Source organism: Centruroides vittatus, unplaced genomic scaffold (genome assembly GCF_030686945.1).
Source record: "Centruroides vittatus isolate TY-2023 unplaced genomic scaffold, ASM3068694v2 scaffold_1015, whole genome shotgun sequence".
Taxonomy (NCBI): Eukaryota; Metazoa; Arthropoda; class Arachnida; order Scorpiones; family Buthidae; genus Centruroides; species Centruroides vittatus.
In genome coordinates, this window is record NW_027122666.1 from 2,331,786 (window position 1) to 2,358,644 (window position 26,859).

At 23.2% G+C, this 26,859-nt stretch overlaps 1 protein-coding gene across 1 annotated transcript in view; it reads right to left on the reverse strand.

The window, feature by feature from the left end:
- The window catches only part of Oatp26F (Organic anion transporting polypeptide 26F), a 51,274-nt gene that overhangs the window by 3,172 nt on the left and 21,243 nt on the right, over nt 1-26,859 (reverse strand). The window contains exons 7-10 of the mRNA XM_067283918.1: nt 26,605-26,800; nt 26,343-26,496; nt 23,777-23,970; nt 20,252-20,316 (exon numbers count right to left, since the gene is read on the reverse strand). Coding sequence (XP_067140019.1) covers nt 20,252-20,316; nt 23,777-23,970; nt 26,343-26,496; nt 26,605-26,800 — 609 coding nt within the window. The remainder of the gene's footprint in view (nt 1-20,251; nt 20,317-23,776; nt 23,971-26,342; nt 26,497-26,604; nt 26,801-26,859) is intronic.

Here is a 26,859-nt window from a genome sequence, read left to right on the forward strand (position 1 = left end):
TTTTATCTATATTTCTAGAATATTTAATATTTACACAACAATACATTAAAGTGCTAATTGCCTAATCATTCCCAAATAAAACAAAATAATAATATAAGGAATATTAACTTAATGCTTTATTATTAAAAATATAAAAATTTAACATAGATGTATTTATACTTGTTCAAATACAAATTGTAAATACATAATATATGCATGTCTGTTTGAGGTTTCCATATTTCCGCTCAAGAATGAGTTTTTTCAGTTTTGTTTTTTTTGATAATTCAGTGAAAAAAGAATTCTTTTGTAAATAAATAAAACTATTTGTACTTATATTAGTTTTCATATTAAATATTACATAATTTGAACAAACTCGCATTTTAGTTCATCATTGTAGAACTCTCTAGATCTATAGTATTTATTAAAATCAGAACAATAACTGGCATTTAATCCATCCTGAATAGCAATACATTATTAAAAATAGATAATCATAAATACCTTTGACTAAAGTGGAATTTGAATCTGTAATCAAACAGATGATGAACAATGTATTTAAATTTTCTAAAGTAATATTTCTTGGAAATATTTTCAAAAAGTTCATTCTCTTTTTTTACACTTTTAAACTTTATTTCAATGAGTGACTAAAATTATTTTAATATTTTATACAAAATCAAATAGAACAATATTATGTTTAACTTTGTAAAAAAAGAATAGAAAATAATACCATGTTTAATTACAGTAATTCATTTATAAATAAATTGTTTTTTTCAATTGTTGCATTTGACAGCTGGATGGTTTAGGCAGTTAAGGCAGTTAATGTATTAGCTTACCACTCTGGAGGATCAGTGATCAAATCTATGGAGTAGAAAAACCCCAGAAATTTTTTATGAGAGATCCACTTCAGATATGTTGGGTTCTATCTTTCTCCATTTGGTTGCTTTATTGTGGGCCTGGCTGAGCTCTTGATGGATAGGAGAAAAGCCTTAGTGCCCACAGGGTGGAAAGAGTTAAAAAAAATAATATGTAACAATTGATGGATCAATATTCCTAAAGTATACTAAAATACTGAATAGAATTCCTGATATATTCTTATAAAACTTTATATAATGGTATCATTTTTTATTTTATTATACAGTATTGTATTGTGTTTTAGATTATCATATAAACATATGAAGATTTCAAATTAAAAAATATTTCAATTTTTCCAAAATTATCATCATTTGAATATTAAAAAATTTAATATAAAATAATAAATTTTTTAAAGTAAGATTTTAACAAAATGTTACTAAAAGCAATTTGTAATAATGTAAAATTACTATATAAATATAAGTTTTATTTTTTAATAGCGTAAAAGATAGAAAATAACATTTTATTATTATTACGCTTTAATAAAACTGAACCTAAATACATAAAATTATTATCCTGGTTTAGCAAATGTCATAAACTCCTCATGCTATTATACTGCTAACTCAGCAACTGAGTCATAAAATGTTCTAAAAATATCAAAACTTGGTTTTATCTTCATTTAGATGGTTTAACATTATTTGCATTTGTTTCTGGAGGAAAAGTTTTAATTAATATTTTCAGTAATGACTATCTTTTTTAAAAGGTTATATGAATTTTTTTTTTTAATTCAAAATTAGAAGCTTAATTATTTGGCTAATTAATATCTTATGATAATTAGAAATATTTTAATTAATAACAAATTTCTTCATGCAATTATTTAATTTTGTTTTTTCTAAACATGTACCAAATTTGAGTAATGATAATTGTTATCAAATTTGATATTTATCAGTTCTTTTAATTTGAAATGTTATAAAATGAAGCAAAAATATAATTCCAAGTTTTAAATTACTTTATCCAAATTGATAAAAAATAATTGCATTAAAGCACATTATTTTTATTTTAATTGTATTTATGTGCAATCATGCTGATATTTGTTTAATTAACAAAATTGTTTTTAAAATATTAGTATATTTAATTTCTGTTTGTTTAAAATAAAAATGAAAATCTCTATTATAAAATAATTTATACCTAAATGAAATTGTAATACAAATAATTTTAATCATTTTTATCATATTTTCAGTTAATATATAAGAAGTTATTTTTAACAAATACTAGAATCATTAATTAAATATTGTTTTTTTAAATGATTAACAAATCTTTAATTTAAATTTTAGAATAATAAATTATCTTTGAAAAATGTTTACAGATTATTATTTCTATATTTCTAGTAGTCTTTCACATATTTTCCAATTAATAGTTATAGAAAATTTGGCATGTTCTATTATTATTAATTGACAAATGTATGAAAGATTTGTACAGATAAAGAAATAAATAATTTTCCAACTTCTATAAATTTAGTATCCAACATTTCATTGCTAAGTATATTAGTTCTGAAAAAGACAATGAAAAAATTTTTAAAAGGATGAAGATAGAAAAACAACAGCAAATAAGTAACAGGTCGATTGAGAAAACATTCTGTTACATTACTCCTGTATCAGTATTGCCGGTTTATATAATTACAGCATAAAATAGATAAATATATAATTAATCAAAATACAGCAAAATTTTATATCCTATTGATTCTAAAATAATAAATTTCAGAAATATAGTTTTATATTATATGTAATGTATTAATTTCATATATGGCAACCTCAGAACAAGAGTGATCCATGTCCAGTTTTTGGTGTTATAGCTTTAGCATGTGGAGTTTGCTTAAAAGCAACTGCTTTATCTAATGCAATGCAGATCCAAATAAAATTTATTGTTACATTCCAGACTCAAAAAAGAAAATATGGAAAATATTGTGTAAAAGATTTCATTAGTTATCCAAAATTAGAATTTACTGATGTGGATCATTCTTGCTCTAAGACTGTCATATATAAACAAAGGGTTTAGATGTAAAAAATGGTAAGCACAGTAATGAAAGTTTAGAGAGAGTGGAAAAATTAAATTGAATAAGTTTTCTGCTTTATTTTCTTTAATCAGAATGAAGTGCATGTTGTAGTAAAAAGTACATATAATATTTAAATTGAAATACATAGCTGTTTAGTTATTATCATGTATTATAATGTACTAATGGAAACAGCACTTACCATCTTTTACATCTGAACCCTTCATATATTTTATACACAAAAGTCCTTTTTTGAAAACTATATAAATATTTCTGATTTAGTCTTAATCAGTACTACCAATAATATAAATTATTTAGTTTTTCTGAAATCTTTAGTACTGAAAGTCAATGTATCGTACACACTGTAGATGTCCTAAGTCTAATTATAAATCTTATAACTTGAACTATCTAACTTGGTTAAATTTGACTTACGAAAATATTAAATTTCTACACACAAATATGTACCATCTCATTCATATACTTGTAATATATATATTTTTAAAAAATTCCAACAAGTTGTTATAGAGAAAATATCATTAAAATATAATTCTCTTATATTTAATAAACTGGCTTCAAATTCATTATCATAGTCATTATATATACTGAAATAATATTAAATTTCTAAAGCAAGTCTTATAACTTGTGTAATTCATTAAAATCTTATATAAATAGTTTAAGTTTTAAATGCATAATCAATAAGTTTAAATGTATAAATAATAGTAATAAATAAATTTTATTAATTGCAGAAAACTTTTTAAAAAAATTAAAATAGAGAAATAATAGCAGACTAGATTGTTTATTATTCAATAATAGTTCTGTATATAAGTTATGGATATTATTTTTAAGGACTGTTTTTCACATATATATAACTCCTCATGTTTCTTAAATCTATATGAAGAAGGCTATTTTTTGTTTAGCACAAAAAAAACATGTTTTAATTTTATTGATATAAAAATAATTCTTCTATTTAAAATTTGGGTAATATACTCAAATTTTCCTTCAAATAATTCTTCAAAACCTATAAAAATTAAATTAAAGTGTATTTTAATTAATTTAATTAAATTAGAATATATTAAAAAATAATTAAAATATATTTTAATCTAATTTTTCATATTTGAAAAAATATATAAAAATTATTAAATATATAAATTTTATTTTATTTGAATTGTTTACAAATTCAATTTCATACTCATTTTCTTCAAAATCTTGTTAAAATGGTAATATAAGACAGAAGTTTGAGATTACCAGTTTTATATTACAAGTTTAAGTATTTTTAATTTAATTCTTTCTACTAAATAAGATATGAAAAATACTATGATGTACTGTACTTAATAAAAACAACAATATTAATAAATTTTTAAATTACAAAAAAAATTAATTAATTTTTAAATTAAGCTTTGAATGTTGCTGTTTTTTTCTCTTTCAAACGATAATTTACAAATTTTAATTAAATAGTGACACAGAAGGCTTTGGTTTATATTAAGGAAGTTTCCAACATGTTGAATAATTTATTTATTTATTTTAATTCTACCTTTTCTTTTTTTTATTTAAATTTCAACTAATGCTTTAACAGAATTAATAATTAAAATAACAAATGGACACTAATATACATTTGACTGAATTGAACAAAGATGATTTATTTAAAATTTAATAAATTTCTATAATATTCATTAATCTAAAATAATAAGACAGCTTCAATTCTGTGCTATACAAAGCTTAGAAGAGCATACTTATGAGAAGTTCTGAAGATGAAATGGTAAGCAATTAATAAACATTTACTTGACAGAGATAATAATCCAAATTCATTTTCCTTAGCCTTTATATATTTCATGTCATTCATAATAACTACATGAATTTTAATTCAATTCTTACAGCTATTTGAAACCTTATGAAAACAATTTCATTACATATATAAAATAAAATATAAATGACAATATAATATTTATACTATAATTTTAAAAAATTCATTCAATATATTTTTTATAAAAAGTTTATGTAATCAATTATGATCTTTTTTTACTAATATATATCTGTAATAGTTTATTTCAAACAAATTTAATAAAGCAAATTATACAAGTTAAGAACTTAATGTTTCTGAACTATATTATAACAAAGATAAAGTTACAGCAAAGAAATTACTATAATCAGTCAGTGACATGAAAATTAAGATATATGCAATGTTTTGAAGTAATAATAAGTGTAATTAAAACTGAAGTGAGGAAATTTAGAATATATCCATCTGAGATGTTACAATAATTACAGTAAATGTTTACACACGAAGTAACAAAATACCTTTTTAAGAACACTAAGATTATTATTAATATTCCTGTCATATAATGCAGAAATGCTATTATTATATTCTTCCATTTCTATATCTAAGATAAAAAAGCAAATACCTCTCTTAGACCTGAGTAACTACAGGCTTCTTAGCCCATTATCAAAGGTTTGACTGATATGTAACATAAATTCTAACATTACACATCCAATATTTTAAATTCCTATCCTATAACAGCATAACAATATTGTAACTATAAACAAAATTATCCTTTTCTAGAAGGTAAGATTTGAAGTGTATAATCTGTTTCTATAAAAAATAGCTATATTTCTACAAAATAATATTTTTCAAGAAATTTTGCATTTCAAATTGGACATAAACATTTTATAATTAAAATGTATTCAGAATTCATTTAATTTAATAATAATCCAATATTATATACTACTTAAAAAATCAACTTATATGCATACTTTTTTTTTGCACTAGAATGTAATTTAAATTTATTCAGTGACTTCTCTTATCTACTGTAATTAAATTTTTCTAAACTGTATCAAATTTAACTTCCTTACTTTCATTAATAGACACAGCCTTTCTAGTTATGTAGAGATGTAAGATGCTCTTATTTAAAATACTAATCTAAGCAAATTAAAAATATCATGATCAGATTATGTAAAAACATGGAAGGACTGATTAATAAAATCCAAAAATATTTCTGTAAAATTATTTTTTGGACTGCAAATAGAAGCAGATTATGGATAAGATAGAAAGGATAAATATTGAGTTCTCCTTTCATGAATTCAATGATACATTATTAAATGGGAAAGAATGACAAGATAGCATCATTATTAGAAGTAAGGTCTCCTATTTGTTTTAAATATAAAGAAACGTTTATTTTCAATAATGTTCATATCATTTTAAAGCTTGAACATTTATCTATTTTTCTACATAATTGCCATTTTGGTTGATGCATTTTTGTATGCACTGTAACAATTTTTGTATGCCCTTGTCACCAGCTCACCGTCATGTCGTGTTAAACCAATTGAAATTCGTCGCCAATTGACAAAGTGTATGGCAAGTCGGCACAGATGTCAAAAACATCTCAAATGGTGTAGGGAGTTTGCAGCTGATTGTACTAAAATTCACAATGAAGAAAGAAGCAGAAGACCGTCAATTTTCAATGAGACAATCACAAAGGTTGAGCAAACCATGTGTGAAGATCGGCAAATCATTCTGGATGATCTCCGCATTTTGGTTCTTGGAGTTTCCCGAATCTCCATTCATAGGATTTTAACAGAAAAGTTGCAATATCGAAGGTCTGCGCAAGATGGGTCCCACGACGTGGCGGTGAGCAGGTATGATATGGGCAAACAAAAACTGCCAGGTATGACATGGGCTTATAAAAATGCATCGACCAAAATGGCGATTATGTAGAAAGATAAATAAATGTTCAAGCTTTAAAATGATATGAACATTATTGAAAATAAACATTTCTTTGTATTTTTTAAAAAATAGGAGACTTTACTTTTGGGATTACCCTCTTATTAATAATTAATTCAACAGCAATTTGTTGCCTGATGATGCTCTTTTAACACAGATGAAAATGTTTGCACTTAGTTTATAATTTTGTTGGTTTTTTAGGTGTTTGCAGTGTTTATTATTAATAGCAATACTAAAATGGTATTTATTTCATTAACTATAGAAAAATCTTTAGATAATTTCTTTAGTTTCTGTAACTAATTATATGACTCCAATGTGTAAATAAATTTCAACCTTACTATTATAATTTTAATAGTAGAAATGAATTACTAATATACAATACAGAAATACTGTATTAAGGGAATACCTCTAAATATTTTTATATTGTATATTTTATCCATTGACTAGTTACCCTATGTTTACAGTTTTTGAGTCACTTTAGATCCCTCCTTCCCTGTTGTGTACTTTTGGCAAATCCTTTTCCCTTTCAATTACATGTACAGCAGTTCTGACCCTTGTCATTGAAGAAATGACATAAAAAGTTCTGCACAGACAGTTTATTCACATGAGTAGTAAGTAGGTTTATAAGAATAAACTTTTGTGCTTCTAGTACCACTAAAAAAATCCATGTAGACAATGCCTCGACCCTTTCCATCTCCATCATGGACAACAATGTACTTTTTTGCAATCCTCTACCTCCCAAAACTGTATACATAATTAATTTAGTGAGTGGCCCCTAAAATATTAAAACTGAAGCTACAGAAATTTTTTCATAGATATACAGTAATTAGATGATAGAATTTATTCTAAATCCTTAATACTAAAAAAATAAAAATATCCATCATGATTAGAAATAATGTACAATACTAATAAAACCTCCATTCAATAATGAACCAAAATATATTTTTCTTATTAAAAATTGATTATATCCCATTTAGAAAATTAATAAATTGAAAAATCATTTTAAAAAAATATAATTTTTATAAATTTTTATATCAAAAACTTTATAATAAACCAATTATATTGTAACTAGCTGTTTTATAAATTAATATTACTTATTTTTATTATAATTATTATTATATTTTTATATAATTATTTATAAATATCTTTAAATTTTAATTTTATATTAAATTTAAAAAATTAATTTTTATCTTAATGCTCTATCTTGAACTAAAAACTATTTTCCTAAATATTCAACTGAATTGAATTATTCAATTTATTTAATTAAGAATATTGTTATTAAATACCACTAAAGAGCAGAGCAATTAAAATTAATAGGAAAAAAGATCATTTTTTCTAAATTTTTTAATTTCAATTAAACTTTTTTTGTTTTTGTTTTCTTTAAATAGCATATCAGATTTGTAATAGATATTGAGTAGATTATAGTATTTGTATATATATAAAAAAACATAATGTTCTATTTTTATTATGGAAGATGTTAAAATTTGTTTCATTAATGTTAGCAATATAAAACTATTTTTGTATTCCACACTCACTTCCTTTTACATATTGCTTATAAGAAAACTATCATATAAGTTTTATTAAGCAATAAAACTTTATGCTTCCTGCTTTTTAATTCTAAATTTATCGTAGATCACACTGAACTTAAAATTTAATTCTACAAATTTAATTTAAAAATAGATTTAATGATTTATTCATATATATATATATATATATATATATATATAATAAAACTCTAGCTTTATTACTCCTGCATTATGTAATTTTTTTCACATAAGAGATATTATCTTTTCAATTTTGTAAATAGAATAACATACACAGAGAGATTACAGAATCAATGTAAGTGACATATCAAGATTTTTAATCTTGATATGTCACTTATATTGATCTCTTATCTTCCATTTGTATAATTTGAAGATGTTGTTTACATTGCACAAATGAAATTTCTGAATAGATAGTTGATTGATGTACTGTACCTCTTGCCACATACTCATTTTTATATCTAATCATTGGAAGTATACAGGTACATCATATATCTTTTCATGTTATTAAATAACCCCTTTTATTATGTTCAGTTTGTGGTACAAGTGTAGAAGTTATGTTAGTTTATAGTAGAATGATCATTCTATTATAAACTAAAAACAATTACTTTGAACTTTTTATATCATGCATTATTATTTATATTACTTTAAATATTTCTGTTAAATTTCAAGCTTGCTTTCAGCAATTAATATTTTTTACCAGTTTAGATTTATTAATAGTTTTATTTCACTAGATATATATAAATTAACAACTTGTATACAATACATACCTAGAATATTTTTAATGTGAATGAATGACGGTCAATGAAAACATTTGTTTGGATATTAAATGTACTTCTGATGTATATTGATTGTTTTTATGCATGTCCAATGTAAATAAACTTTTTAGTGTATTACAGAATTTTTTAATTTCTATCAGAGAGTAAAATATTCTGTAATAAATAATTAAAATTCTATTGATAAATTATTTATTAAAAATATCATCATTAATTAATTTGTATTGATTAATCTATAATAAAAGATTTAACTATTGACTAAAAAAATTATTATACTGTATATAACATACTAAAATAATTGTAACTCTCTTTATGTAAGTAATTATAACTTTCATTACATCAACTAAAAACTAAAATTACAAAAAGTAAGTTATAAAATTAGAATTACATAAGTTCAGTTTAAGCAGATGTACAGAGTAAATTATTTTCAGCTGTTTAACAAGAAAAAAAACTTGTATTTCCATCTTTTCTTGTTTTTATATATTTTACATGATATCAACAGATGTGCTTTGTATCAGATACAGGATTGATCTAACAAATTAATGAATATGCATTACATACAAAACAAATTTTAAATTGTTTTTAGTGGCATTTTGGTTCTTATATCTCTTTATTGAATATGTCAATATCTGGAAAATAAAATGCTATACAAAAAAATTTTAAACTGAAAATAATTGATAAAATATTTTCTTATGAAAATAATCAATTAAGAAGCAATTTTATAACTTCAGTATTGGAAAAACTATTACTAATAATGAAAATTAATTAAAAGTAATAACTATTAAAAGTAAAAGACACAAAATAGAAATCTATATTTTTATTGTACTTTTGTATTCTTAAAGCTAGACCTAAACACACTGTTGTATGTATAATTATCACCAGTTTAACCAGAAATATATCTGAATTTTGAGAATATGGGTGCTGAAGGCGGATATGGAGGGAACTAAGGCATGTGCCCCCTGTCATTTTTCAATAAATTTTATCCCGTTATTTTAAAATTATTTTAGTTATCTAATCAAACCTAATTGAAGTCATTAGATATGCATTGTATTTATTTTCCTTATTAAAATTATATTGAAGAACACAAAAATTTTGTCTTCATAATCCATCATTTTACAGTCACTAAAATGGCTGATGATAATTTTACTATTTAAATTACTGTCAGCCATTTTTAATGATCTGTTTGTTTTAATTTATGGTATTGTCACCAGATGAGGTTTTAAACCAATTTACATTTTTTACAGAGGCATAGCTTCAAATAAAAAGTCATCTCACTAAACGAAGATTTGTGTATTCTTCAATATAATTTTATTTTGTAAATTACAATTGGCTATTTTTTAATGATTTATTTCTCTTTCAAAGTAACAAAACTGATTGTTTTGGTATCAAAGAGCTATTGCAGCCCTTAATACTAAAGCACCCTCTCCTGGATATGCCCGAGCTTAACTTATTGTAATGAAATAAAATTATAAGCAATGCAAATATTTTTATTTTCTAAAGAAAAATACCTTTAGAATAAAATTTTAAAACTTTCCTTAAACATTCAACTCACTCCATAAATTTAAAGCACCAGAATGTCATATACCAGGGGTGGTGATCCTGTGGCACATTTGCACATAACGTATCATATGATTTCAATTTATCATTGTCTTTTTCAATCACCTTTTTGGTTTATCACCTGATCATCCTTTTTTTTAATCAGCATTTTTACATTTATTCTAATTAAAGCATATTCATTTAATTTCTTTAAATATCTTTATTCAAAGTTTAAAACTTTGGCATGCATAAACATCTTTAAAGCTAAGTATGCTTACTATATGGCATGAGGGTTCAAAAAGGTTTGCCATCCCTGTCATATACTGTAGGTAGTTTATTCAAATTGCTTCTAAAGTTTTAGCTGAAAACACTTTCATTAGTTACTACAAAACAACTTCCATCTTAACTAATTTTATTTAATATTATGTTTAAATAAAATAAAATTTTAATACTTATGTTATTTTTATCATCATGTGTTATGATTATCATCAGTTTAAAAAAATAATATTTTTCATATTTATAATGAAAATCTGAGCATTGTTACAGTATTACAACGCTAATAAAAATTTAAACTTTTTAAATTGTTAATAATTTCAGATAACTGGAATATATTGGATTAGAATGTCACTGTACCAAACTTCAATGTAATTTTTAGAGATGGAAAATTTAATCATTTTGATAAATCTATTTTTCTTTCATCTTTTAGTCAGTTCTTTCTTTCATCTATAGACATAAGATATTTCTGGCAAAGTTGAAGAGTTCAATAAATTAAAAAATAAAACTATATTGAAAGTCTACCATTGTTGTCTATTCATGCTGCCATTACACTGTTCTAAGAGCAGGTTATGGCAACATGAATAGTTGCAATGTTAATAGCTCTTAGAACTATTAGTTCCCTAGTAAAAATATCATTTGAAATCATGTGTTAATGGTACATGATTTTAAATGATATGACATGACACTTGACATCAGTTGATGTTATGTGTTCGCATCTGTTAAATCATTTTCTACGTTTTTGATTTTAAAACCTTTGACATCAATGGGTGTCAAGTGATATCATGTCAATCACTTGACATCATCTGATATCACTTAACATCATATATAAAAGCTTTTGAAAATATGTTGAAAAACATTTTGTTAATTAAAGATTTCTGACTTCTATAAAACTGTTTAACAATACCTTTTTTTTTATTTTTTATTCAATAGTAGAATAGACATAAAATATGGTAAACTTCAACCAACAGATAAAGTTGTTCATATCATTCTCAAAGATATTTGCTCTTAATTCAAACTCAATCACATAGCAAGTGCTATCAATTGGCTATCATTTAAAATCAATCAGAAATCAATTTTAAAATGATATCAAGTGATATCATATTTGAAATGACTTTTGAACAGTTTCAAATAACATGAAATGATACACTTCATTACAAGTGATATCATGTCATGCCAAGACATTTGGTCATTTGTCCAAAAAAAAGTTATCATTTGAAAATGATTAAATAATATTTTTTTTACTAAGCTTAAACATAGATCTTAGTAAGTATGCAAACTTACCATTCTCAACAAACAAAATATTGCTATAAATCGCTGCATATTTAATTGTAATATCTTCCTCATATTTTCTGTTCTTTAGACTTATCTCTTCTGTGCTTTTATGTATGATTTTAAAAGAATACAGTTTTTTCAGCACAAGCATCTGATTTATACAGTGATAACTATACTGTCAAAGTTATTTGTTTTGATTACTGTTTTGAAGACTTACTATACTTCTGTTATGATGTTCTCATCATAACAGAAGTATAGTAATAGAAGTATAGCATAGTAAGCAGAAGTATAGTATGATGATGTTTTTAGTAAGTAATTCTTGTAATCCTATCATATCTCCACAGAAAAAAATACTTGATAATATCTATATATTATGTGAGGATAAGAAATATCTAATTGTGAATATTAATGTTAAGCAGCTAGGAGGGAAACAGATGAAGAATTGAAGATATAATTATTTCTTTTATAATTATCCAACAAAGATTTTCACTTCAATAAAAATCCCTCTCTCTGAATTTTGTTTTCAAAAATTGATTTCAGAATATTACAGTTTGATGTATTGTATTATAATTTATAAATCTAATTGAATAAATGTAATTGTGAACTACTGTATATTTAAAACATAAATATATGAAGCATGCAATGCCATAACAGCACTTTGCATGACATTTTTTCCTAAATACATTTTATTGAAGAAATGAATTCTAAATGCAATGCTTTTTGTTGCAAAAATTATTGTGGCGATAGTGGTGCTGTAGTGTTTGTATTTTGTAGTTGAATTTATGTGCAAGCCATAACATTTTATGTGCTAAAGTGCAAGTCACATGACTTTTGGCACTTAAAAAGTTGTGGCTTATATTTACATCATTTTGTTATTCCCCAGAGAATTTGTAACCTAGTAAGTTTTTTTACCATTTTGTAAAACTGAAATGAATTCATTCAAGGCTTGAAGGAATTCATTCTCTGGAAAAAGTGTTGTTTATCTCTCCTGAAAAGTTTGTTTTTTGGCATTTACAATATTATGGCTTCATATATCTTTACTTGATTGATTTCAAAGTATCAAACACAAATTCGTGTTAATAACAACCACTTGGCTTTTTTCCACCTTTATTTAGTTGATTTTTTTTTTTTTTTTTTTTTTTTTTTAGTGAGCCTCCTAGCGGTATTTTTGGTAAGATATTGAGATTTATTGTATTTTTAACTAATATTAAAATTTATAATATATTTAACCAGTTTTTATTAATATTTATACTTGTATTTTTGTTTATACAATTTTTTGATTTAATTATAGCAAAACTTTCTTTAAACTTTCTATTATATATGTCTTTTTCTTTATACAAAACTTTGGTGTTGTCCTTATCAATATTACAATTATTTATTAAGCAGTGGTCGTGGAAAACGGATTGCATCCTTTGGTGCTTCATATCAGCTATATGTTCTTTTATTCGTATTTTTAGTTTCCGTTTTGTTTCTCCGATGTAGGTATGTGGGTCTTTGCAAGTACATGGTATTTTGTAAACGACGTTTTTGGATTCTTCGATGTTTTCATTAAGTTGTTTTTTTCCTTTATTTATTATCCGTGATTGCAATTTTTGATATTTTGGTGCCAATTTTATATTTATTTTTCTCATTTCTTTGTTTATTTCTTCATAGAGTCCTTTTATGTATGGGAAACTTTTGTATTTTATATCTTGGTTTTTTATTTCCTGGATTTGTTTTTCATAGGTTGATTTTTCTATTTGTGTTTCCCATGTATTTATCAATCTAATTGGGTATCCGTCTAGTATGAACTTTTTCTTTAAATTATTTACGTGTTTTTGAACATTTTCAGGTTTACTAGTTCTATTTTTAATTTTTTTGTATTCCATGATGAAGACGTTTTGTTTTATATACAGTGGTATTTGGGAGCTGTAGTTTATAGTTTTTGTTATGGCACAAGGTTTCTTAAAGGGTTCAAATTCTAGATTATTTATATTCCTTTTGATTGTAATATCCAAGTAATTTATATTATTGTGTATACTATCTTCTTCTTCGATTTTGAACTTAATATTGTTGTGTATATTGTTTATGAGCGTATTTATCTTATCTATTGTAATAATTGAAGTATTATATATAATTATTATGTCGTCTACGTAGCGTTTATAAAAGTTTATTCCATGTATGTTGTTTATCTTCTCATCAATATCTATCATTACTATTTCTGCAAGCTTTGGACCGATAACTGAACCCATACTTATGCCTTCTTCTTGTGTGTAGTAATTGCCTTCATATTCGAAATAGTTGCTTTTATAAGCGAATTCTATTAAATTTATTATTTCCGGTTCTACGTTGAGTTTCATTAATTTTGGTTCTATTATGTCCCATGTCATCGACGGATACATATCAGTAATATCTAGGCTGGCGATTTTCATATTTTTTTCTATTTTTAGTTTTCTGATATCATGAAGAAGTTCGTCGGTATTCATTATTGTGAAAGTAGAGTTTTGGAATTGTTTCAGTTGTTGTTTTAGAAATTTTTCTAGATTATACAAAGGCGAGTTCTTGAAGTCTATTATCGGCCTCACTTTATCACCTGGTTTGTGGGTTTTTAAATGTATATTTATTTTTGGTGTACGATCATTATTATCATTTAGGATAAATTCTTTCTCTTGTTTGGTTAGTTTATTTAATTTTTGTAATTTAGTAATTCTATTTTTTAGTTCTTTTTGTATAACTAATTAAAGATGGAAAATCAACTAAATAAAGGTGGAAAAAAGCCAAGTGGTTGTTATTAACACGAATTTGTGTTTGATACTTCGAAGAATAATACAACACGGTTTCACAAAAATCAACCATATCTTTACTTATTAGTCCTATCTCTGTTGAAATATTTTGTTTAATAAAAAAAAAATTTATGGCAATTGAATTTTCACAGTCTGGATAATACTAGAGTTATCTAAAAAAACTGAAACAATTATAGCTATACAGAAAAAAAAAACACTTTGCTTAATTTTCCAGCAGCACATAGAAAATGTTTTTGGCTCCTTTGATAATCCTTCTTCAGGTTATTTGTTAGATAGAATTTCATTAAAGCTTTCAAATTCTATAAAATTTTAAAGCTTTAATGAAATTCAATCTAACGAAAACGACTTGAAGAAGGTTTATCAAAACATTTTCTACCTGCTGCTGGAAAATTAAGCAAAGAGTTTTTTTCTGTATGACTCTTAGATCTGTTCACCATGATAAAATTTTTTTAAGAATGATGTATTTGTACAAATGAAAATGTTTGAATTATTATATATAATTTAAAAACTTATGATGTTTTGAATCCTATTAAAATTCACACAAATATAATTTAAAAAACTTAGTTTATGATTTGATATGCATTGACAGATGTTATAAAACATCTGCCGACGTATGTTAAATCGTGTGATTTTTTTACAGAAAGTTTTTAATGTTTTATTTCTAGTATTCGTGTAAGTATTGGATAAAAGAATAATTAGCTTATATCATTTGTAATGTTATTAAATAAATAATTTGTGGATAGTTATGTATTGTGTCTCAAAGCATCAATGCCTGAATTAAATTTAAATAACATAACATGTTGTGCTTAAATAATAAATCTAAGATCTACTTACATCCGTATTATTAAGATTTGGTGTATTTAATCCAGGATTTTAGCTGCTAGTTATGAAAAGAAAAAAACTTAATAATTTTAATATGATTTGTTGTTCAACAAAATTATATTATAAATAAAAGCTTTTTACAATTTTTAAAGCTGTAAATAGTTTGATGTTATTATTTTTGAAATTTTACTTATTTAAAATAAAAAATTTAAAAAAAATGATTATGCTAACTGAAACATACTTTATAGTAGCTAATAGAAAAGTGTTATTTATTAAAAAGTTTAATGCATTATCAATAAATTCAAGTAAAGTAATCAAAAGTCTATGAAATGCATTAAGTTAAAATCATATAAGAAATCAAAATTCAACAGCTTTTAAAACCTGGTACCATATTGTAAAAGTAAGATAAAAAATAGCTATATTTAAGGCAACCAAATGCTTAATAAAATAGAAATGTTTTGGACTATCACTTTATCCAGCTTCAGCTCATTTAATAGTTTGAATTGAATGTAGGAGTCACACAGTGTTCCATATACATATATATACTATGTAATTTTAAAAGTTTTTTAAATCAACAATTTCATAATTTAAAAAATTTTTAAATTACACTTATCTCTGAAATACCATGTGATTTGTACATTTGATTCAAAATATTAAAATGAGCTAAAGGTAGACCAAGCAAAGGTCAGAAACATTTCTCTTTTATTAAACTTTCAATTGTCTTAAAGGTTGCTGCATTTTCCTCTTACTTTTAACCAAAATTCATAAAATTAAACTATTGAAACCATATAGGATAATTTTATTGAAAATTTTACATTTACTATTTTATGTATTAATTCATAAATTTAATGACACATTTTTCTGATTTTTTTTAATATTTCCAATGTAATATTATATCTCAAACATCATATAAATAATTCAGAAATTTTTTATGCATAACTAATTTCAACTATTAATGAAATCAATCAATCAAAAATAATAGAAATGTAATAAATATGTTATTTCTTATGAATGTATTTCAGCTGTGAAAGAGTTTTGATGGCTTAACTTGAAATAAATAAAAAAGCTAATATTTAAATAAAAACTACTACTATTAGATAATTACAAGCTTGTTATTTTCCAATTTCCCAGCATTTGTTTTGTACTTTAAACAAGAACTTTCAATCCTTTTAAAGAATTATCTTCAGGTTCAGCAAACATTATAAATTATACAAATGTATTATACAATAGTTATCAAATATATTTATCAGAATACATTCAAAATTTGAGTAAATACACATGCTTTCAAACAAATTGATTAACATATATATTTATTTCAATTTTAAATTTGAATGTTTTGGTAAATTTGTTTAATAATTATTATATAATTTATAATGTTTACTGAACCTGAAGATGATCCTTTAAAATGATTAAAAATACTTTTATGAAACACAGAAGAACAATTGCTGGGAAATTAAAGGTAGATTAGTTATTTCCGATAATAGCTATTTTTATTAAACTATAAATATTTTAAATCATAGTGAAATATATTTTCTTCGTGATATAAGAAATAATTTTTTTCATTGTTGACTGTAGTTTTAAATTGTAAATATAGTATTTAAAATTTATTTTATGATCCAAATACTTTTATTACTAAAATGCTACATTTTGTTTAAAATTAATCCTAATTAATTCAAGTAATAAAATATCTAAAAATATACAGAAGTATATAATATCAGTAGAATTTTATTTTTAAAAACTATATTTTTTCTCTAAACCAAATAAGCTTAGTAATGTAGAAGTTATATTTTAACTTTTTTCATATACTCAATATGCTTTATTCATATTTATTTATTTATAAATAGAATATGTCTATTGCAGATATCTTTCTGAATGAGAGGAAGGTATGCTTATTTATAGATTTTTTTTATCTATAAACAGATGGAAGGTATATAGCTAATAAAAACAAAAATATTTTTGTGATAAAAAGTAATTCAGCAATATTTATAGTATATGTTGATAAAATTTATAGTTATAAAATATGAGCATCACCAAATTCAATGTAAATAAATAAATAATGTTAAATTTATGTATGTAATATATTGATTCTAAAATATATATATATTTTAGAATGTGATGTCTGTGGACAATATATGGATACATTTTTGCGAAAGAATTTTTATGTTCGACAATGAACACCTCACAGAACAAACACAAGAAGAAGCGATGTAAAATAATGAATACTGATTGGTCTTCCCTTGTCTTCGGGCAACAATTCGAAACTTTTTGGAATGCAGGAGATGTAGACATTGTATATATATACATATATATTTTTAGAATCAATATAAGTCTTATATAATAAATTATAATTATTTATTTGAAAGGATAAATGTATTTATTAATAAATTATGAAGGAATGTATTTATTCTTTCAAATAAATAAATTTTCATAAACCTTCATAAATTCAAATTTGATAACTTGAATTATGAAAAGAAAAATATATCAGATTCAAATTTATGAAGGTTTTACTATAATTTTGTGACAATTATTTTTGAATATTGGAAATAAAAAAACATAGAAACTAATACAATATCAGTAAAATGAGAAATAAGTTATAAAAAAATACATGTTAAATAAATTTCTATTAAATTTATATTCAATAGATTGATTAAAATTAAAACATGAAATTAAAAGAATTAAAAAAACAGGTTTATAGAATTTCTCAAACCTTAATTACAAAAAGTTATTTATAATGGGGTAAGCCACACTTTTTTATAAATAAAAATCTTTCTGGCAGCTTGCTGCCTTGCCAAAAATTGATGCAAATGAATGAAGAATAATAAAATTTACATAAGTCAAAGTTTTATTAAAATATTCAAAAACTATACCTGATAACTGTGCTAATATGTAATATTCATTTTATATTTATTACAACTAACAATTTTAAATGTTTAAAATTTAAGCAGGCATTTCAAAACTGTAAAGTTCAGCTAGTTAAAATTTCATTTTAATTCATATCAAAAGGATCTGTGCTTTCAGACATATAATTTACAGTACTGAATGTAATCAAATATATACAGTATATGTGTGTGTGTGTGTGTGTGTGTATATGCATACATACATAGTTGGATCATTTCTGTTTCAACCATGACACTTATAAAGGTATAAGTGTCATGGATGGAGAAACAAATTTTATTAAAATGTTTTACTAATAAAAGGCATTATTATATAGATTTATTTTTAATGTTTGAGCCATTTTGCTCTACACACTTTCTCCAGAAGCAGATTTCAAGATCTTCAAATTCATTTTTGAAAAATATTGAAGGAAGAGTGCTCAGGAATGTGGTCACTTCTTCCTTCATCTCATCAGCCAATGAGAAAATGTCATCCAGCCAGGTGTTTTTTCAGCTATTGAAACAGAACAAAGTCACTAGGAATGGGTGTTGGAAGCTCTTATAATTTGCATTGTTCAACTGTTTGCATTGTCAATAATGCACTTGTCCACATCATCATGTTACAAAAGCTTGTAACATGATGATGTGGACAAGTGCATTATTATAATGGAAAGAAAGAGAAACAAATTCCTTTTGATATCCAACACAGTTTGTGGACCTCACTAGTTCAGTAGAAATTTCTGTTCCTAACTGAAGGAAGAAGTGACCAATTTCTGAACACCCTTCCTCCAACATTCTGCAGAAAGGTATTTGAAGATATTGTCTACTGCTGGAAAAAGCATGTAGAGCAAAATGGTTCATACATTAAAAATAAATGTATACAATAATGTATTTTATTAATAAAAAGTTTAATATTTCTCTGTTTTTCCATCTGTATGAGTCCAAACAAAGACTTGAGACAATTCAACTGAGTACATACATACATATATATATATACTCATATTGGTGTACTTTACATAGTTGATATAAATCAGAAACACATTTCTGATACTTATTAAAAACTAGAATTGTATTAAATAAGAAACCAATTCAACTGGATAAAGTCAATTCAAAACAAGAAACCTTTAAATCCCATAACATCTTTATAATGAAAGAATATTTTCAACTATTTTAAATGGCCATCTTCAGATCCTAGAACACAAATGATTTAAAATCCAAAGATATGTATACACACATGTTAGAACAAAAACAAATTTTTGTTCTGACATTTGTTTATTAAAAAAGTTATTGTGGATTTAAAGGTTTCTCATTTTAAATACAATTAAATTTGTTGAATTACATAAAAAAATAGAATGTATTTTTCTACAATTTTAAATTCTTTTCATTAGACTAACTCATATTTTTCAGAACATAGTATTGTGTCAATTAAATAAAAATATGTTAGTAAAATTTTTATATTCTTACTAATAAATTTCAATTTATACATGAATGTGTGATAGAAAATGTTTATATTTGGACATTAATTTATAATGATTTTATCAGTAACTTATTGTTTTTTATCATCATATTTTGATAAAATTTGATTTAAAATAGTTACATTACCTAGTAAAGTGACTTTACCAGACAATATGAACAATGATTATTAAATAATTATTTTTTAATTGGAATACTAGTCTTATAATAAATATCAGATAGATATTTTCATCAATGTCTCTCTGATCATCTGATTATATTTGTATTCAAGTTAAATTTATTTTTATTTTTTTACTTTATTAATATTATTACCTAATAATCTGACCATAATCCATTGAATTCCTAGAGCAAAAGATTTTTGAGTTTCAGCTACACACCTAAAATTAAAAATAAATAATGATTAAATATATGTTTATATATGTAATGTAAATTAATTAATTTAATAAAAATAATTTAATAAGTAATATTTATAATATATAAAGCGACAAATTTTAAATATTAATAATTCATACCTATAGAAAATTTCGTTAGTCAATGACAGTTCATTTAACATATTAATAACTATATAAATCACTAAAATTAACAATACAATTTTAATAACAACATAAAAACAAATGTAGAATCGTAATATGTTGAACATATGTTTAAAAAATAGAAACATAATTAATTAGATCTGAATATGATCTAAATTTGCTAAATAAATTTTTTATTATATGATAAATATTCTGTTTACAGAAAAATTATATAATGTATTTTTAATTGAAATAATCTATATAAATAAAAATGTAAATGTTCGTTTGTTCAAAATCTTAAATCTCCAAATGTTCTTCATCGATTGCTTTGAAATTTTGACTCAACGTTGCATTCAAATACGCATGTTTTTATATTATATAGATGTCAAAATTGCCACCCATGGGGGAGAGGGACAGGATTAAGGCTGACTGTGAAGAACTCAGCTTCTATTATACTATTTTAGATGTGGTTTTTTGCATTTTTGATTGTGTTTTAAATAGGGTATGTCAAGAGTATGTACACTAAAAAGGAATTTTTTGAAATTCCTCCCCTGCAGGGAGTGTTATATGGTTATAATAGATACATTTTGAGCCACAGAAACATGTGGCTGTATACAGCTGGTAATATATTCCTATATTTTTATAAGTTATATACGTTTAGTATTACGATTTTAAAATTTAATAATACTATATAAAAAGTTTAAAATAGAAATATTAAAAATGTATTTGAGAAAATGATTATATTAAAATATTAAAAATTTGTTAGGAAACAATTTTATTTTTAATATTAAATTTTAAAAATATAAAACAATTTTTTTGTAAATTCTATATAATTATTTGAAATTAGTTAAGAATATTAAAGAAATTTGAGTTATGAGGAAAATATGCATCATTTGAAAGTGAAAGTGAAAGTGAAAGTGAAAGTAGCAGAAATCTTTTTGCATTATTTATTATACCATATGTTAAAACTCATTGAAACAAAACTGATTAAATATCAAAATCACATCTAAAAAAATCAAATATTTAGTTTAATGTCATGTGGTAATATTTAATAACTGATAAACTATCTACTGTAATTTTTTTATTAATAAAATAAAATTCTATGTAAGATTTTCTGCCAATGATAAACATGTTATAATGTCAAAAAATTTATATTGTGTTTTAGTATATGTGTGTATAAAATCAATCTGAATGATATTTAATGTAAAAAAATAACTTGTTGACTGTAAATAAGTTGTTTATTTGATCTTTTTAAACCTAAAATTGTGTAATATCAATTTATAGTAAAGTATTTGAAAATAAAATTTTATGTTCAATATAATAGAACAAAATCATGAATTTAAATCTGTAGTCCCAAAATATTACTTTTATAATGTTCATTTAACTTTCAAATTAAAGGTTCATTGAAAATCTTTGACTTGAATTAATATTATAAATTGAAACCTCTAAATTTGAGTAGTGAAAACATTAATTGATAACTTATCTTTAAAACATAATTGAAAGACTAAATGAAGCAAAATTATTTCAGAACATTGTTAAACACAAAGATAAAATTTCACAAATATAAATGTAATATAATCAAAATTAAATTAAAATTCTAATTTTCTTAACTCAATCTTTAAAGAATGAATAAAAAGTTTTAATGTAAAAAGAAAGAAAGAAAATATAATAAGTATTAATATTATACTTAATATGGCATTTATTTTACTAAATACTTATTCATCAACATATGATTAATTTTAAATTAAAATAATGTTTGCAAATAATAATTAAATTAAATAATTTCTTAAAGAAAAAGTTAATAATATAGTGAACAACTTTAATCATCATAAATATAAAATAAACAGATTGAAAAATTGTTTTCATTGAATTTTTGAATAAAAATCAAAAGCTAATCCCAGATTTATAGTATCAGATATTTTTTAGGCATAGTATACATTTGATTGTATTTGATTTACTTACATTTTATTTGATATTTTTAAGATTATAAAATTTCATAATAATGCAAGCAAGCATTAATATTTCATATAATACATTACAATATTTTATATTTTTTCTTTAGATATTGTTTTAATATTGTTGCCAGTACAGAGTATAAGTTACCTTACATTATTCATATTGTAATAATGATTGCCTTCATTCTGAATCATATACATATTTTTTGTATTTTAGCATTATCTAAAAAGTAGAGTTTGTTTATGTCTTAAATAGGTTATAATCTGAAAATGTCAGATTCAAGTTGCGAATAGGATAAGAAAAGATCAGTGAGAGATAAGTATAATTGGATTGCTCTTCTGTATCCTGTACATAGGACTAAAAGTGACATCTGAAGATAAAACCATATACTTGCTGCTCTACAGGCATCATCTAAAAAAGTGCAGTAGTTACTTCATATTTTTTAAACTGAAACAAGTTGTTCACAATGTGTTCTGGAATCAAAACTACAAATTCTACATCAGTAACATCTCTTGTGAAATATAGTATCAGGAAAAGTGTTTTGAAAATGATGAAAACTCTATTAACTAATAATATCATATTTTACAAAATATGTATGATCTTTCTTTAGTGTTGTATTTAATTTTTCTAAATAAAAAATTAGAAGAGTTTACTGTTCACACTAATAAAATATAAAATTTGTTTTGACATATGATCTTATTAATAATTAAAATTTAAATTATTCTCTTATTAAACTACAAATTTCTACATAACATATAATTTACAATTATCTGTTAAGAACAGGAAATTTTTCTAAAATAAATAAGTATAGAAAAACTAAAAGTATTCCTATTTAAATTTTTTCACTTAACTTATTTCACTTTTTATTATTATTTATTTTTCATAGTCTTAGAGTAGATATAAATATATTCATGGAATTTTAAATCAGATTCTTGCATATGATGATATCACTAAATCTAAATTCATCTTACACCTGTCTGCAGCAATGATGGATTATCCCATAAGCAAACTAAGCTTGAAGCTCTCAAACTTAAAGGGAGATGAACAAATAGAAATGAATGTATATTAAATTTCATTTGTGCATAATAAATGATATATCCAGAGACATCAGCATAAATGGTATTTAAGACTACAGATAAGTTAAATTGTTACTGGTTTAGAAGCAAAAATATTTTTGACAAAGAGAAATTATCTGAAACTATAATTCAATTTCTTAAATTATGTATGAAATATCATATTTCTGAAAGAGAATTTTAAAATTAACTGTTGTAATGATATTTTTATATAGGAATAATAAATTATTTGTAATGAAAATAATAAAAATATAATAAATATTTCAATTTATTTACTAATTAGATAATTTACAAACCTGAGAGTGGCAGACAAAGATGGCATACTGACAAGAAAAGTCAAAAACATAGAAAGGAAGACAACTGATAGAAAAACAACAATGTAGTTACAATTGTTGGTACATTTATCTCTAGTAGCCTGTATTATTATTTCTTCACCATTTAAATTGGTGGTTTTCCCATCATGTCGGATACAGCTACAGTCATTGTAAACCTGCCAACAAGAAAGAAAGAATTTTATGTAGTTAATTCTTATGATACAATTAATACTTAAATTTTCCAAATCATTAAAATAAGTATATTTATTGCTTATAATCAATAAATGAAGCAATTAATATTGTGTTAAAAATTAATCAAATAAATTTAATTTTTATTTGATATATTTCTTTGAATAGTTCAGAAAATGAATTTTAATTTAAAAAATTTAAATATGTAAAATTTTACCTAAAAAAATGCCAAATATTTTAAATGTTTTTCAAAGAAATAAATTAGTGAATGCTTAATATTATACTTCATGTTAGCTTTATATTATTTTTGTTTCTTAATTTATCTTACATCATTTTTCTTTCTAGAATTCTATATTTATATCAGCAGATGTCTTACATCTGACTATAGTTGTTTTTTCTATAATGCTATCAAAAACAAAAGGATATTTTAAAGTATGATGCAGGTTAATGTTTTATGAGAACATGTTTACATTTTAGTATGCATAATTTATCATCAGAAAATTAATTTATTATGAATTTTATCTAAAGTTATATTAAACATGATTTAAATTGCTGTTTAATATGCTAATGCAGGTAATTAATGCATTAATAATAAAAAAATGATAGAATAATGTCATACAAAAATATTGATTTATACTAATATAATAACATTTATTAATTTTTTCTATCATTTTTTTTATCATCTTTATTAAAATACACTCTATTAGATTATCTTTACATAAAATGGAAATATTATTCGAATTATATAAATTCACACATTATGGATTATTTTTAACTTTTTAATTGAATCCTCAACATGTAACTATATACAATGAATATTTAATGAAAGACTATGAGATCATTTTTAACAAATAATATTTATTTTTGTATGTTATCTTCTATTGAGAAATTTAAAAATGAATAATACATTTTCTTATAAGTTTAAATAGCATTGTCATATTATAAAATCTTAAAATAGAAACATTTAGAAATTGTTTTTTTAATAACAATTTTTACATATTAAAATTTTTTATGGAAAAATTTATGCTAATATAAAATAAAAATAATCTATTATAATTTTATTAATTTCTTAAAATTTATTTTCTTGTAATAGCCAGGGAGGTCCATAGAATCCAGTTCCCCTAAAATTGTTTTGCATTTTATGCACTTAATAGTCAAAACACAAATTACTTTTTCTACAGTTTGAAGTATAAATGCATTTGTATCATATAATAAAATATAATAGGGTGATATTACTGTCATTTCAAATACTGTAATAATTAATTCATAAATTTGTTTTATTATGTACAGATATCCCTCATATAGCATGGTTTCACTCTAACATGGTTTGAAAATTTGGGATATTCCCTGAATAGCACAACTTCCAGTTTTGCTCTAACATTGTTTCAGAAATCCTTCATACAAAATTTCACAATTTTTAAATGTAAACTTCTTTATTCAATATTTTTTTAAATTCAAGTAACCATGCGTGTTGTCTTAAATTTTCCCATGAATTTTAGAATATTAAAATTTTCAAATTATTTTGTCAGGTTTACTATAATGAAAACTGAGAGTAAATTTCTTTTTTCTTCCTTATCCTAGCTTTCCTATCAACCAGGTGTCATTGTTATTGCTTTCAGACTTTAGTCCTTAATACTGTCATTGTGTTTTGTTTTTATAGATTAACCTTCGTATTTAGTAAAGTTTATTTAAACATTTTTAGCTAAGTGCTATTAAATATTTTTTTAACTGTAGGTAAGCAAGCATTCAAAAAATGATGACCAAAATACTTTGTAAAAAGAAAAATGCCCTTGTTTAACTAAAATTAATATTAACGTGTAATACAGTACTTTTAATTGTGATTGTTAATTAATTATTGATTGGAAATAAATTATCAATTGCTTTAATAAATGTATACTTCTTAATAATGAAAAAGAATAGTATACATTTGCTAACTTCTGGAATGTAACCCTATGTTTTGCATTAGTCCTTTGTTTTGTATAGCATGGATTCACGTAACACCACTTTTTTGGAATGTATAACTAGTGTTATAAGAGGGATACCTGTATTTACAAGATTATTATTAATTTTTTTTCTTTTTATCTTATTTTTCATGTTAGAGTATATATCTTTATGTAATTGTATTCTACTAAAATTCTACATGCATATTTACTTCCATATATATGAACATGTTTAATCAAATTTATAATTACATATAACACTTTTATTTAAATAATATATCAAGCCATATGTAATTCAAGTTTAAAATGGTTAAATTTAATCAAATAATATAATGCATTAATTTTATAACCTAAAAAATATATTGTCAATATAATTTATGAAAATAAATGATTAAATAGTTGAAAATATAGTTAATTACCTTAGAATTACCTGTTACAATTTTCTTTTGACATCCAGCAAAACATGGTGAATAATATAAAACATTGTTAGAACCACAAACTGGATCATAATGCAAAGATGAACATTTACATTGTTTGTTACAATTATCTTGTAATGATATTGTAGAATTTGAACTAAAAATCAAAATGCAATTTATAAAAATTAATAATTAAACATTATTGCATTTCTCAATCAATGCTAGATTACTATAAATTAAGAAAAAAATAAAAACATATTCTTACCTATTAGAAACAGGAACATTAACTCCAGCAAAATCTGCATTAGGACAATGCATAAAAAAAATAAATGCAAATCCCAAACATATAACAGAAGTAATTATGCAAAATTTAATTATGTCAGCGCACTTGAGATTAAATTTTTTAACAAGATAACCACCCAAAAATGTTCCACCACCAGCACCAGGTACTGTAACCAAACCTTTAAAAATAAATAATTCATATTAATTATAACTATAAAATCATATTAAATAAAATAAT